This window comes from Artibeus jamaicensis, unplaced genomic scaffold (assembly GCF_021234435.1).
Source record: "Artibeus jamaicensis isolate MK-2021 breed Jamaican fruit bat unplaced genomic scaffold, CSHL_Jam_final contig_519, whole genome shotgun sequence".
NCBI lineage: Eukaryota > Metazoa > Chordata > Mammalia > Chiroptera > Phyllostomidae > Artibeus > Artibeus jamaicensis.
In genome coordinates, this window is record NW_026521871.1 from 51317493 (window position 1) to 51330252 (window position 12760).

General features: G+C 44.6%; 1 protein-coding gene across 4 annotated transcripts in view; it reads left to right on the top strand.

Moving 5' to 3' along the window:
* Positions 1–3544: 3544 nt before the first annotated feature.
* The window catches only part of ABHD5 (abhydrolase domain containing 5, lysophosphatidic acid acyltransferase), a 28040-nt gene continuing 18824 nt past the window's right edge, over positions 3545–12760 (top strand). For 2 of the 4 annotated variants that reach the window (XM_053669313.1, XM_053669314.1), the window contains exon 1: positions 3940–4247. Coding sequence is in view for 2 of the 4 variants with exons in the window: in XM_053669312.1 (XP_053525287.1) it covers positions 3658–3689 (32 nt within the window). In the remaining 2 variants the exon portion in view is untranslated. Of the gene's footprint in view, positions 3690–3939; positions 4248–12760 lie in introns of those variants that run through there. The other 2 variants (XM_053669312.1, XM_037148218.2) reach the window with 2 other exon arrangements.

A 12760-nucleotide genomic window follows, 5' to 3' on the forward strand; every position in this document is an offset into this window, starting at 1 on the left:
CATTCTTTACAAGAGCACGAGAGGCTAACCAGTAATATGTCAAGGGCTGTCTGATTTCAACAAACGGTGCTGGAGCAGTTAGATATTCACAGGCAAGAAACAAACAAACACCTTTGAGTCAAACCTCTCACTTCATTCAACTATTAACTCACTCAAAATGGATCATGGCTCTGGCTGGTGCGGTTTGGTTGGCTGGAGTGTTGTCCCATGCACCAAAAAGTCACAGGTTTGATTCCTGATCAGGACACATACCTATGGAGGCTGATCATCGGTTGCCAGAGGTTAAAGATGGGAGTGTTGTATATGAAGGAGAGAAGTAGGTGTGGGTCCCATAAGTTAAATTGCTGGGCCAGAGGGTATATTAATTTTACATATTTAAATAGGTAACTACCAAACTGTTTTCTGAATGGCTGTATCAGCAGGGAGTCCCATCAGCTGGCTGGACATAGTCCCATAGATCCTGGTTCTTGCCAGTGTTTAGTACCACGAAGCTTTCTCACTTACGTCACCATGGTTTGAATTTTCATGCCCTTGACCACAGATGAGTGTCAGCATTTTGTGTCTCTTTATGGATTGAAAGTCTTCTACCCTGAGAAGAATTGTTAAAACCTACTTACTGTTTAATTCAATTTTTCTTTAGCTATTAAAGATGATAGTAAAACGTGGTCTGTTTAATATTTTTTTAAAGATTGTATTTGTTTATTTTAGATAGAGGGTAACGAAGGTAGAGAAGGAGATTAACATCAATGTGTGGTTGCCTCTCATGCAATCCCTACTGGAGACCTGGCCAGTAGCCCAGGCATGTGCTCTGACCAAACCAGCCACCCTGTGGTTTGTAGGGCGGCGCTCAATCTACTGAGCCACACCAGCCAGAGCTTATATCTTTACATTGTTTTATTCTGTCTTTTTTTTTCCAGAGATGTTTTAGATTTTGATGTGGTTAAATTAATCTCTCTTCCCTCATGGCCTGGCATATGTTTCTTGCTGGTGGCCTTTTATCTGGTTCTGAGAGTTCAGTCCACACCCACTGGCTAGTCAGTCTCTTGTCTCTGGGCAGCTCCATCACAGAGTGTTCTAGAATCTTGGGACATGCTGTGTGCCCACAGCTAGCTCTAAACCCCTCGGGCTTCACTCCACACTTTAATCCCCTCATCAACCTCCTCATCCCCAACCTCATACACACCTTGAAAACAACTTAGCCTATCAAATTTGGAAAGAATGTTGGGAATTAACTAGTCTTAAACCCTCATTTTCATCAATGAGGAGTGTAAGATGTAAGGCCTTCCTGTTCGACGTGGCCGCCATAAGCTACCATGTTTTCAAATTTAAGTTAACATTAAAAACTCAGTCCCAACTAGCCAAACTCTAAACTATATTTGGAACATTTTTCCATCACTGTAGAAAGCTGTAGTGGACAAGGCTGTTCTGGAGCTTCACTACTTAATGGGCGGTCTGCTCGCTGGCTGCAGGACAGGCACCCCTGGGAGCTGGTTAGAAACAGACCATCTCAGCTCAGAGAATCAGGCCCCACCTGAGATCTACAGAGTCTGAATCTGCAGTTGAACCAGATCCCCAGATTAGAGTCTGGGGAGCCCCAACCATGTCATTTCCCTGCCAAGCTCATACAGCTCATTGGCATCCACCCAGGCCCTGCCCTCGACCCGGCTACCACTTCCCCTTACCTTCCCATGTCTTTCTCCCATCCAAGTACTAACCAGGCCCGACCCTCCTTTCCATGTCCTTCTTATCTCCCCGCCACACTTGCTTTCTCACTGGAATTACAGCATTTTATAAGCATTCATAGGGCAGCTGGCCATTGAAGCCCTTGGAAAATCCCCTGTGCCTTTACTCTCATTCTGCTTTGCAAGTGTTTGCTTGGCAGACTTGCGATAAAGGCCCAGACTCTTGTGATGGCTGCAGCATCGTTCAGCATTTCCCCTGGAGAATCTTGGTGGAGAGTTTTCGGGTGGGGTGGGGTAGGGACTAGAAATTAAAGCCAACCTTGAAACCATTGGGGCACCAGTCATCAACCTATAGCACACTTGGTCTTGGTGACCTAAGGACAGCATTCAGGTCTTGGAACTCCCTCTATAGCCCTGGGGTAGAGTAGGCAAGGCAGAAGTTGGACTTGCCTTGGCAGGTGTTACCTCTATCTGATTAGACAGTGCAAAGTAGGCGCTCTGTGATCTCCCAGCATAAGTCCTGCTCAGTCAAGGTAACTGGTTAGTAGGTCACCAAAAGAGTTAGGGCACTGGCAGCTCTCTCCTCTCTCTCACTGCGCAGCAGCCACAGGTGTGTTACTGAACTCAGTACCACTGGGCTGGGACTGTACTCCAGGCAGCAGAGTCCCCAACAACCAGCCTGGCCAATAGAGAAGGAGGTGCCCCTAATCTAGGTATAGTCTGAGAGGTGGAGATTATAGAGGGTCAGTTTATGCAGATACACAAGTCTCTAGCAATACCATGGATCCCTGGAAAAGTGTTTTTGTATGTCCCAGTCTTCCCTAAGATTTTTATAAACTGGATCAAATACCATAAAAATATTGTTATGATTATGCTCAAGGGGTTATGAGTGGTTTTTCTCTTTAAATCACAGAAACACCATCCCTGTCCTCAAGGAATGTCCAGTGTAGTTGGGAGGATATTCACTAATGTCCATTAAAAAGCCGTAACAATCATACAAAGTTGAGAATCTGGGGGCAACAGAAATAGTTTGAATTGCAGGGACTCATAAGAGAGCAGGTGTAGTGAGAGAGGAGACTTAGGGAAGGAGAGCAATGATCTGCACTAAAAATAAAGGGTGATACATTAGCGCAGGCTCTGAAAAGGCACGATCTCTTATATCAGGGCTTCGTTTCTCAGAACGGAGTGGGCACAAGCAGGCACACAGTACATAAGACAGATGAATAGTAAGGGGTGGCATCATTACAGTGTCTGATGGCTAGAAGACTTGAAAACCAGTCAGGAAACGTTGACATTTACATTAACGATTCCCTCACTGTAAGCGCGGAAGTGCTCTTTCCAGCCCTCCCAAGTACACAGAAGGCGGGGCAGATGGGAGGTGCGGTTTTGACTGCTACTGTACCTCCAGCGTCTCGCGCAGTGGATAGCAATAGACTGATATCGTGTCTCCCTCTCCCCTTCTCCACCCACCTGCGGGTAAGGGACTGCCAAAAAGCCACATATCACTTCCAGCATTTCCATTCGCCATTAAGTATCAGTCGGAAACTATCTTTGCTCGTACAGGGCAAGATTGAGCAACCCAGCCCCAGGATACCAGGTGGCCGCCTGGTACCCAGTACCTGACAGTGCCAGCGGATGATGCATCAATACAGTCACTTAAGTTAGTTACTACATAAATCTGCCGCCTGGGTCCCACCAGGCCGTGGAGGAGGACTGCTGGGTCGAGCGCCCACGTTAGAGAGCGTAGGGAGGGATGACGCATGCGTGGCAGGTGTTCAGCCGCAGGGAGGGGAGGGAGGGGAGGGAGGGCAAGGGCCGGGCACGCGCCTGCGCGCGGCCGCGCCGCTGGGTAGTACTAGTGGGCGGCGCATGCGTGGGTCGTGGCGGCCTTAAGGGAGGCGGCGGCCCGAGCGGCCCAGTCGGCGAGTCAGCCGGCTAGCAGGCACTCCCTGGCGCTTGCGCGGCGGCTGCAGCAATGGCGGCGGAGGACGAGGACACAGGCGAAAGGTGAGTGGGGCCGGGACTGGTGGGACTAGGACGCGCCCCTTCCACGCGGGTCAGGGCCGAGGCCGGCGGGCTGCGCTGAGGACTCGCCTGGCCGCCCACCGGCGTCGTCCGGGGGAGGAGCCCGGTCCGTTGTGCCCCGGCGGACGCCAGTCGGCGTCCGGGCGCAGGTGACTTGAGTCAGACCCCAGCGTCGGCGGCACGCCGCTTGACCCCAGCGCGGAGGGGCCGCCGAGTTGTGTGAGCGTCTCCGCGGGGCGGCGCTGAGGGTGGCCGAGCGCCTGGATGCGGCCTCGCTGGCCGTGGGGGCTCTCGTTCGGGGCAGAGGAGTCCTCGGACCTCGGCCCTACCCCAGCGCGGCCGGCAGGCGGTGACCGGCAGTGCCTCTACCCGACTCCAGTCACTGGGAGCGGCCGAGTCCCTTTGGCCGCTTCCGAGCGCGGCTTCCGTCTGCAAGTAGGCGCTTTGCTGCGTCCAGCCTGGGACCAGAAGGAAAGTGCCGCCTGGGCCGATACTCCCACCGCTGGAGGAAGGGGCGGCGCTTCCTCGGGGCGCTCGCAGGTGGAGAGCCCGAATTCAACCTAGAGCCGCGGGATGCAAGGGGGGTGTCCGGGGAAGGAGGAGCCCGTCGTGAGGGCTAGGGGGTGAGGGAAGTGGGCATATACTTTGGGTTTCAGAAAGCGTTTGATGTACATACACATTTTAGAAAGTTAATACGATACGGATAGCAAGTTCAGAATTAAGCTTTCAAACGGAGATCTCTTACTTGCAACTCTTCTGGCTTAGGGGAGAACTGTGCGTGCACGCATGTATATATAAAAAAACTACATTGAAATTGGAAGGCAGATGTCTAATGTGAAGCTTTTTGATAAGGAAATAAACTAAGCTTGAATTATTTCTTTTTTACTTGTAACTAACTTTATGCTCTTGTTGGTAGAGACAAGTAGTAGTTAATAAGTGGAACAATTAAATTGCTGTGAACTTTAGTTCTGTATTTCTTAAGGCTAGTCATTTACGTCGGAGAGTCAAGAAATTTCTGTGGTCCCTTGTGTATGTTTAATATTTTAATAACAATTCTACTAAAGATGTTTGGAAAAGTTTGCATGTGGAACATAATCTACATGATAGATGATAACGTGGAATACCACGAAGTGGATATTTGGAAACATGGGGGGAGGGGGAGTTGTGAAATGTTAGAAATTAGGTTCTTTGAGTTTCAGTAATAAATGAATCCATTGTTTGGGGTGGTTTTTGAATTTCCTTGTTCAGGTGAGATTCTGATTGACACGTGGACTCAAATAGGAACCTAAGTTGTTGCTTGTTCCTGTATAGTTTGTCCCAATGTTTTGGCTCTTTTGAGACAGCTTTTAGGTAGATTCTGATGTCTCCCTGTTGTTCTCAGGCTTGGGCGTCCAGGGGACCGGGGTGAAAGAAATTTATGGCTTTGGGTGATGGCTGGAGGTCACTGGGGGACAGACTATAAAAAATCTTTAGCAGCTGACTGGTGCCACAGCAGAGGTGGGCCTGCCTGGTACCTTGGCAATACACTTGAGTAATGTCCAGTGTCCAAGCTGGTAAGGCCTTCTGAAATGTACCAGGCCAGGCAGCAGGTACCTGCTTCTGCTGGGTGCTCCGTTGGGTTTATATTAAACCCAAGGCTGACCCTGTGTGCTAGGACTTGCCATTCCCATTTTTCCATTGGACCTGCAACTGGGAGGCTCCTAGCACCACACTAGTGAGTAGGAGGTCTGAATTGGAGCCCCTGAGTGTCTGGATTTTGTCTAAGGTGCTCTCCCCACATTTCTACTGCCTGCCACTGGGATGGGAACTCATTTCAGTGTTTGGTTCTTGTTTCTTTAGCTTGCTCAAATGACACTGTCTTATTTAGTTTTTGCATTGACACAGAGTGCATTCACTCACACTCGCTCTCTCTCTCTCTTTTGGTTAATCAACAATAGAAATATCCCAATAGCCATGTAGGTTGTGGGAAAACAAAAGTCTTGATTCAAGTTTCTTATTCTTAAGACATTTCAGGGTTAGATGGAAAGAGCACGCTAACAAAGGAAACAATTATAAAAAGTCTTGGGGAGGTTTTCCTGGAGAATATGATTCTTGTGCTTTCCTTCCTGACTCAGTGAAGACGGGCACGTCTGGAAGCCATTAGCTTTCAACATCAGATCCTTTTCAGCTGCACTACAGTTGAGAAAGCTAAATGTAGTAAGAGTAGGGGTAGACTTCTGTGAATTGCTGCAAGATTGTCCCCGAGAATGATTATCAGTTGAGCTGAGAGGAAGGTTGTCACAGAATTGCTCAGTTGCAGAGTAGACCATAAAATAGGTGGTTTGCAGTGGTGTGCTGTAGTTGGCTTGTACTGACAGCTGTTGCTAAATTTTCAGGAATTTTGACGCCTGTTGGCAGCTTGAAGTCAGGCATAGTGGCAGTATTTACACGTTGGGAATCATCAGGTGCTACAAATAGGGGATTTTTTCCCCCTCTCCTTCCCCTTCAGTGGATTTACCAGCCCCCTCCAGGATGTAGGATTAGAATTTGACTAGTTCTTAGAGATAGGAAAGTGGATTTCTTTTAAAAAAAACTGTGAAAGTCAGTGACTCCTCTCTGTTGCCATCTCCCAAACCTTTGCCAGCTGATTTCTTAATCACAGAACTCCTCAATGGCACATCCCGTGGGCTTTTACTTTTCTCTGTATTTATGTTTCTTGGGTCTTTTTCAGTCTCTGCCACTCAAAAGATAGTTACCGCTTTTTGAAACTCTTATGAGACATTTCTAGCTCTTAATGATTTTCCTTCTTGTCTTACTTCAGACCTATAGTCACTTTTATTAGGTTCTCCTTCCAATTCTCTAAATGTAGTCTTTCTCCAAGATTGTATCTTCATCTTCCTTTTTATCTTTTTGTTTTGTTTACTCACACTCCTTGACATACCTGTCCGTGGAGAGCGCTGGAATCTCATCCTCATTATGCAGCTCTGTGCATTAGCCCAGCAACGGTTCGCATCGTATGCCAAGTGTGTGTACCTGGTTCCTCAGGTGCACTGTCCAGGCCGAGATTTGTCTGCACTTTCTTTTCCTAGAACTAAACAATGCAAAGTACTCAGTTCTTCCTTCAACTTCTCTGTTTTTATTGGGATACTTCTATTAGGGTTCTTCTGGTCATCCATATTCAGAACAATGATCTTTCAACTCCCCTTTCCCCTCCTCGTTGCCCTGAATACCAAGTCTGTTACCAGGTCCACTGGATTCTAAGCCACCTGGTTCAGACCTTCCTTATTCCGTTTTCTGGGTTATTGCAGGCTTTAGTGCCACGTTCTGTTCCTGTGCTCTCAACATAGCGTATTGCATTCCTTACTTTTATATCCCCAAGAGGCACAGGCTTGTTCGTAGCATAGCTACACACAGTGGCTTCGTTCTGTGTCCTCAGCCCAACTTCAGAGCCCTTTGCAGGCAGTGTGGCTCCTGTCTCTTTGGAGTCACATTTTGTCGCGGTCTCTGGGCTCTAGCCCAGCTGTGTCACTCATTGTTTCCTAAACAGGCTCCCTGCTCATCGCCCTCTCCCAGTGGGTTACTTAGTTCACATTGTCGTCTCTGACCCAAAACAGATTGTGATCTCCCTTCTTTAAAGGTCTTTGGAGCTTTCTTAAACTTTCTTTATGGTGCTTATACCATGTTTTTAGTAGTTATTTGTGTGTATATATATTTTGTCAGCTCATTGAAGACAAAACTTTTGTTTTACTCGGATGCCTGGTAGGAGCCTAAAGGGGTTTTATGAATAGTAAAGTTCAGTACATTTTTATTGAATTAAATAAATGTGTGCTGGCACAAACATTAAGATGAAAAACCTGATAGTTGATTACATGTTTTGCAGCTGTGTGACTTGAGTTTTTGTCATCCCGAGGTATTTGGGAAACATCAAAAGATATATTCATAAGTACTCCAAGTTTGGATTTGACTGGGGCAACAATTGGGATCATGAGCTTACTGTATCAGAGAGGTTGGGAATACGATTTTATTTCCTGACTTTGGATGAGCCAACCCCATGCTTCACTATTCTGCCTGTTTCCAGAACGCCAATCACAGACCATCAAATACAGATTCCAGTCATCTGACAAAGAATGTAACAAAACGTCATGAAGCCCCAGGGGCAGTTTTATTTAATAAAAACAATACCAGAAGCATATTTCAGAATAATACACATACCTGAGTGAGTCCTTAAAGGTTTGACTCGTTTGTAATGGCAGTTCAGAAACATTATAGTGTTAGGGTGTAGTTGTGAATCATAAAAAAACTGTGTTGAACGATTTTGTTTAAAAAACAGTCAGTTTGAACCCTGGGATTTTAAATTTTCTGTATCTAGTGGATGAACTTATTTTAGAACTAACACAAAATGTCACTTGAATTTGTTAAGCAACTTAGATTAATACAAACCTACAATGGCCCACGTAGCTTTCTTTATGTTCGATCTTGTGCCCAGCTGCAGAATCCTTTGCCTACTGTGTGAGAGAAGGTAGGAAACAATTGCGGAAAAGTACCACCAGCACAGGGTTATGTAAAACACCGATTCTCCAGCTCTGGGTCTTAAAAAATTACCCAGAGGTTAGAAATGTAAAAAAAAAATTTTTTAATGTTATTAATTAATGTGTTAACATCTATTAGAGGCCCCCACATTGTTGTCAATGTAATGGTTAGTGATAACTTAAACCGTTCAAATGTCATTTATTTACAATAAAATAGCATGTTAATCCCTTAAATTATGGTTCTATGAGACATCTTTTCTTCCTCTTTTCCAAGAATGGGATTTAGAAAGTCATTTCTCAGAAAAGAAGGCTTTTCTTTGCCCAAGTGTTACATTGTCTGACTTGGAAGTTTCCAGTCGCTCATTGGTTGAGGGGTTATTTCAGAGGAAGAGTTGCACGTGCACCTCTCAGTGGAAGGTTTAGACAAAAATCAAAACCTCGTAGTTTCTCTAAGTGAGAGTAGCTTGCAGAGATTGCGGCGAACCTGAGTTTTCTCTGTGGACAGCACCAGCATAGGGGTGGGGGCCATTTATAAAATCGTAATGTAGTGAAATCCCCTTTACCTCTAACCTAATTAGAAATGTTACTGAAGTGGCCAAAAGTGTGTGGAAATCAGCCAGATTTTTATATATTTTCTTCAGAATACTTGGAAACCTCTCCCACTGTTGCACAATGTTTACTGATTGTGCAATTCAGGTTTAGTAATACTATAGATAGTCCGGTGTCTTGGAGGACAAAACAGGGGTTACCAGGAAACTTAAATGTTGATAATAGGACGTAATAAGCACATTAACAGTATTTAAAAAAATAAATATTAGAGCGTTAAGGGAAAAATTTCAGTGTTTTGTCTCTCAAACTCAGGATACTTAAAATCGTATTCTTAGGTTAATAAAGCCTGTTAACATATTAAGCACACCTTCTCTGGCTTTCCTTAGAATCCCCACTCCTGGTGGAGTCTTAAAGCCTTTCTTACTCAGAAGTCTGCTCACTAGAAACATTCTTTCACTGTACTTATTACAAAGATTAGAAAACAAGATTCCCTTTACTTGTTGGGGTTTTCTTTTTTGTTTTTCTGGTTGGATGCTTTAGGGCTTGGATGCTCAACTGTGCCAAGGAGGTCAGCCCTCAACTCATGGGTTTGAGTAGAAGACCTTCTGGTGCACATGGGTGGACCTTCCTGTTGTCTGTTGTAGATAGGTATGAGCCCCCTGGTGAATGGCTTTTTGTTTTTCTTTCTTTGTTGTTGAAGTGTAATTGACATTCAGCATAATGTTAGTTTCAGGTGTGCAACATACTGATTTGACATTTGTATATATCGTGAAGTGTCCCATTGGCTGTATTTACCATATCTTTTTTTATCTATTTATCCATCAGTGGGCACTTAGTTTGCTTCCATACCTTGGCTATTGTGAATAATGTGGCAGTGAACATTTTTTCATGTGCCTGTTGGCCATCTTTCAAAAAATGTCTATTTAGATCCTCTGCCCGTTTTGTGATCCGATTTATTTTGGTTATTGAATTGTATCAGTTCTTTATATAATTTAGATATTAAACCCTTTTCAGATATATGATCTGCAAATGTCTTCTCCCAGTGAATGGCTTTTTTTAATAGTGTGATTGACATTTGGGTCACTTCTGAAATTAGACCCTCAGTAGTAGATGATGGTGTTTATTGATCATCTGCTTAAATAGGAAAGTTAAATTTTGCTTTTCTATTTATTTTCCAGAGCTATGAGAAGGTACCTCAGCATTTTGTTCATTTTATAGGTAAACCACGTGAATTTAATTTTTACTTTAGATGTGGTGACCTCAGAAGAATGGCTGGATATCCGACAAGCTTCAGTCTTGTGTCCTTAGTTACAGTATCGTGCCCTTGGTTCTGGTCTTCCTGGACTAGAAATGCAGAACAGCGCTCAGTGACGCAGCAGATCCTGTGGAGGGGGCAGAGGTGAGGTCCGGTGGTGTTTTAGAGCAGCGGAGGTGGCACATGAAGGTGTGGGCACTCGTGAACGCAGGTGATGAGCTGCAGGATGGAGAAGGTAGACCCTGCTTTTACCATGGAGAAGTGTTCCTCTGAGTTTACTGTGTGCGTAGTGCTCGGTGCGGCAGGTGCTCTCTGAGAAAGGAGGCAGCTTCTGTACAAGTTGGTTAAGGCAAAACTGGACAGAAACTTAGGTATTTTTACAGTTCCATTGTCAGTGAAAATAAAATATTTTACTATGTTTTGTTTATAGAGATTTTTTTAGTTTAAATATCCTTTTAAAAACTCCACTTAAACAGTTACCTGCCTTGATGAAAAGGTCGTCATAAAACCTGAGGAGTGATGGTGGCTCATGGTTGGAAGCCCTGGTTTGTAGTGCCGGGCACGAGGCTCGCACACGCAGAAATGTCCGTTTGCCTCCTCTCTCTGCCCTAGCGGACAGAACACATGGACAGACAGCTGTCCTCTGCAAGTGGGTTTTATGGTAAGTAGTAGGTGTGATCCCTGTGTTACAGGCTGGTACATTACATTTTAAACTCTAGTGCCTTGTACATTGTAGGTATTCAGAGAATGTTTTGGGGGTTTGGTTTGGTTTGTTTTTCTTTAACACTGAAACAAAGGTTGCATTTGTGCTTTCTGTCCCCCAACATGCCTATGTTGTCGGTTGGAGTAATAGTAGATTATAGTTCATTTCACTTTTAATTTCCTTCCTCCCTTATTCCCTTCCTTCCTTCCTCCCTTCCTCCCTCCCTTCTGATTCTCTCTGGCAAAGAACTGTATATGATTTTGAGGGACATTTCAGAGAATCGGTGAGACGGAGTTGTAACTAACTTATTGGTACTAGCTCATATTTTTGTGCCCACGCATGGAACTGGAAGGCCATTCCTGGACAAAGACAAAAGAGCTTCAGCTTAATAATGGTTTACTTTAAAATTTTTAAGTTCTGAAGGTCATGAGATTCTTTCAACTGGTTTTTTCCAACAGTTGAAAAATTGTTAAATAAATTGACCAATTCTTTGCTGAAGTCTTAAATTGTTTTTCCTTGATAATTTGTAAATAGGTTTATATATTTGCAAGTAGGCTGGTATTGATAATGTTTTATGTTAATTTATGCTGTGGTGATAAGTTACATGAAACATTTGTGGGGGATGCCTCGCCGTCTTGCCATCTAATCCCATGAGTGCAGGTCTGGCACTTGCAGCAGAGAACGTTAGAGTCGCGTCTCATCATAATACAGGCCATAGCGTATCTTCTGTCCTGTGCGGGTCTGAGGAATGCGACTTTATCATGTAGGTAATGAGAAGCCCTCACACAGGTTAAGGAAGGTCGTCACCGGCGAAAATGGGGGCTTCGAACTCATATCTCTACTTGTATCACTTAACTTACCTGGACTGGGAAGTACATAATCGTTCAGCAAATATTAATGAGTGTCCCTAACACGTCATGCCCAGAGGAGTTTCACAGGGAAGGGAAATGCAGGGGGTGAGCCTACAAAGCTTAGAAAAAGCTGGATCCTGGGTCAACCCACCCAAACCCCAGCACCTTCCTCCACTCACACCTCCTCTTACTCATGTGTTCCGTGATGTTATTAGTGGTACCTAAGAAACCTAGGAAGCCTCAGTTATACCTTTATACCCAACCAGTTATCAAATCCAGCTTGCTTTACCTTTTTTGGGTATAAAATTTTGTTATTATGAATTGCTTACATTTTAAGTGTCCGTGTATTGAGGGTTGGCATGTGCATGCATCTGTCATCCAGTCCCAGAAATGCTCTTACTGCCCAAGTGATCCCCTTGTAGTTCACGGCAACCACTTTGTTTCAGATGAAGCAATAACTGTTCTCATTCATTTTATCAGTGTGTGTTTATTAATATCACAGGTATTGGGATAGAAACTGATTTAGTCGTGAGCACCTCTAGAGTCCTTACCTTCAGGGATATTGCAGCTGGGTAAGGATACTGATGAATGAATGGGAACTTTTCAAACAACTTGAGAAGAAAATAAATTTTGAGTGCAGGGTGTTGTCCTGCCACCTTGGTCCACCCTTGTCGGCGAATGAAATCTGATCCGAGGTTGGCGAGGGGGGTGATGAATCATGAAAGGAAGGGGCACGCCTATCCCAGGGTACTCAGAATCAAGAAGCAAGAGAATGGGGGGTGTTGTGTGTCTAGAGACTGGAGAGAGAATAAGAACGGACACAAATGATCCCAGTGTCAAGTAAAAGGCCAGAGAGAGGCTGTTTCCCATTGTAGGTCAACGGGAAGTAGCCTTAGCTTTTTGAGGCAAGGAGTGATGCAAAATGACAGTTCTTCGTCATTTCCTATCTTTGAACTCCCTCTGAATCTTAGCTGAAACTCTTTATTTTAAGAACTAGTTCCTAATTAATACCACATAATTTTAGTGAATTACTCTTTTTGTCATCAGTATAGTGTCAGTTATGTACCATTTATTGAATATTTCTATATATTTTATCCTGGGACACACTCCATGCTTTCTGTTTGTGGGAATGGTCCCCAAAAGTAATGGTCTCCAGACACGGAGCCAAATCCTAGTACTTGGAACCT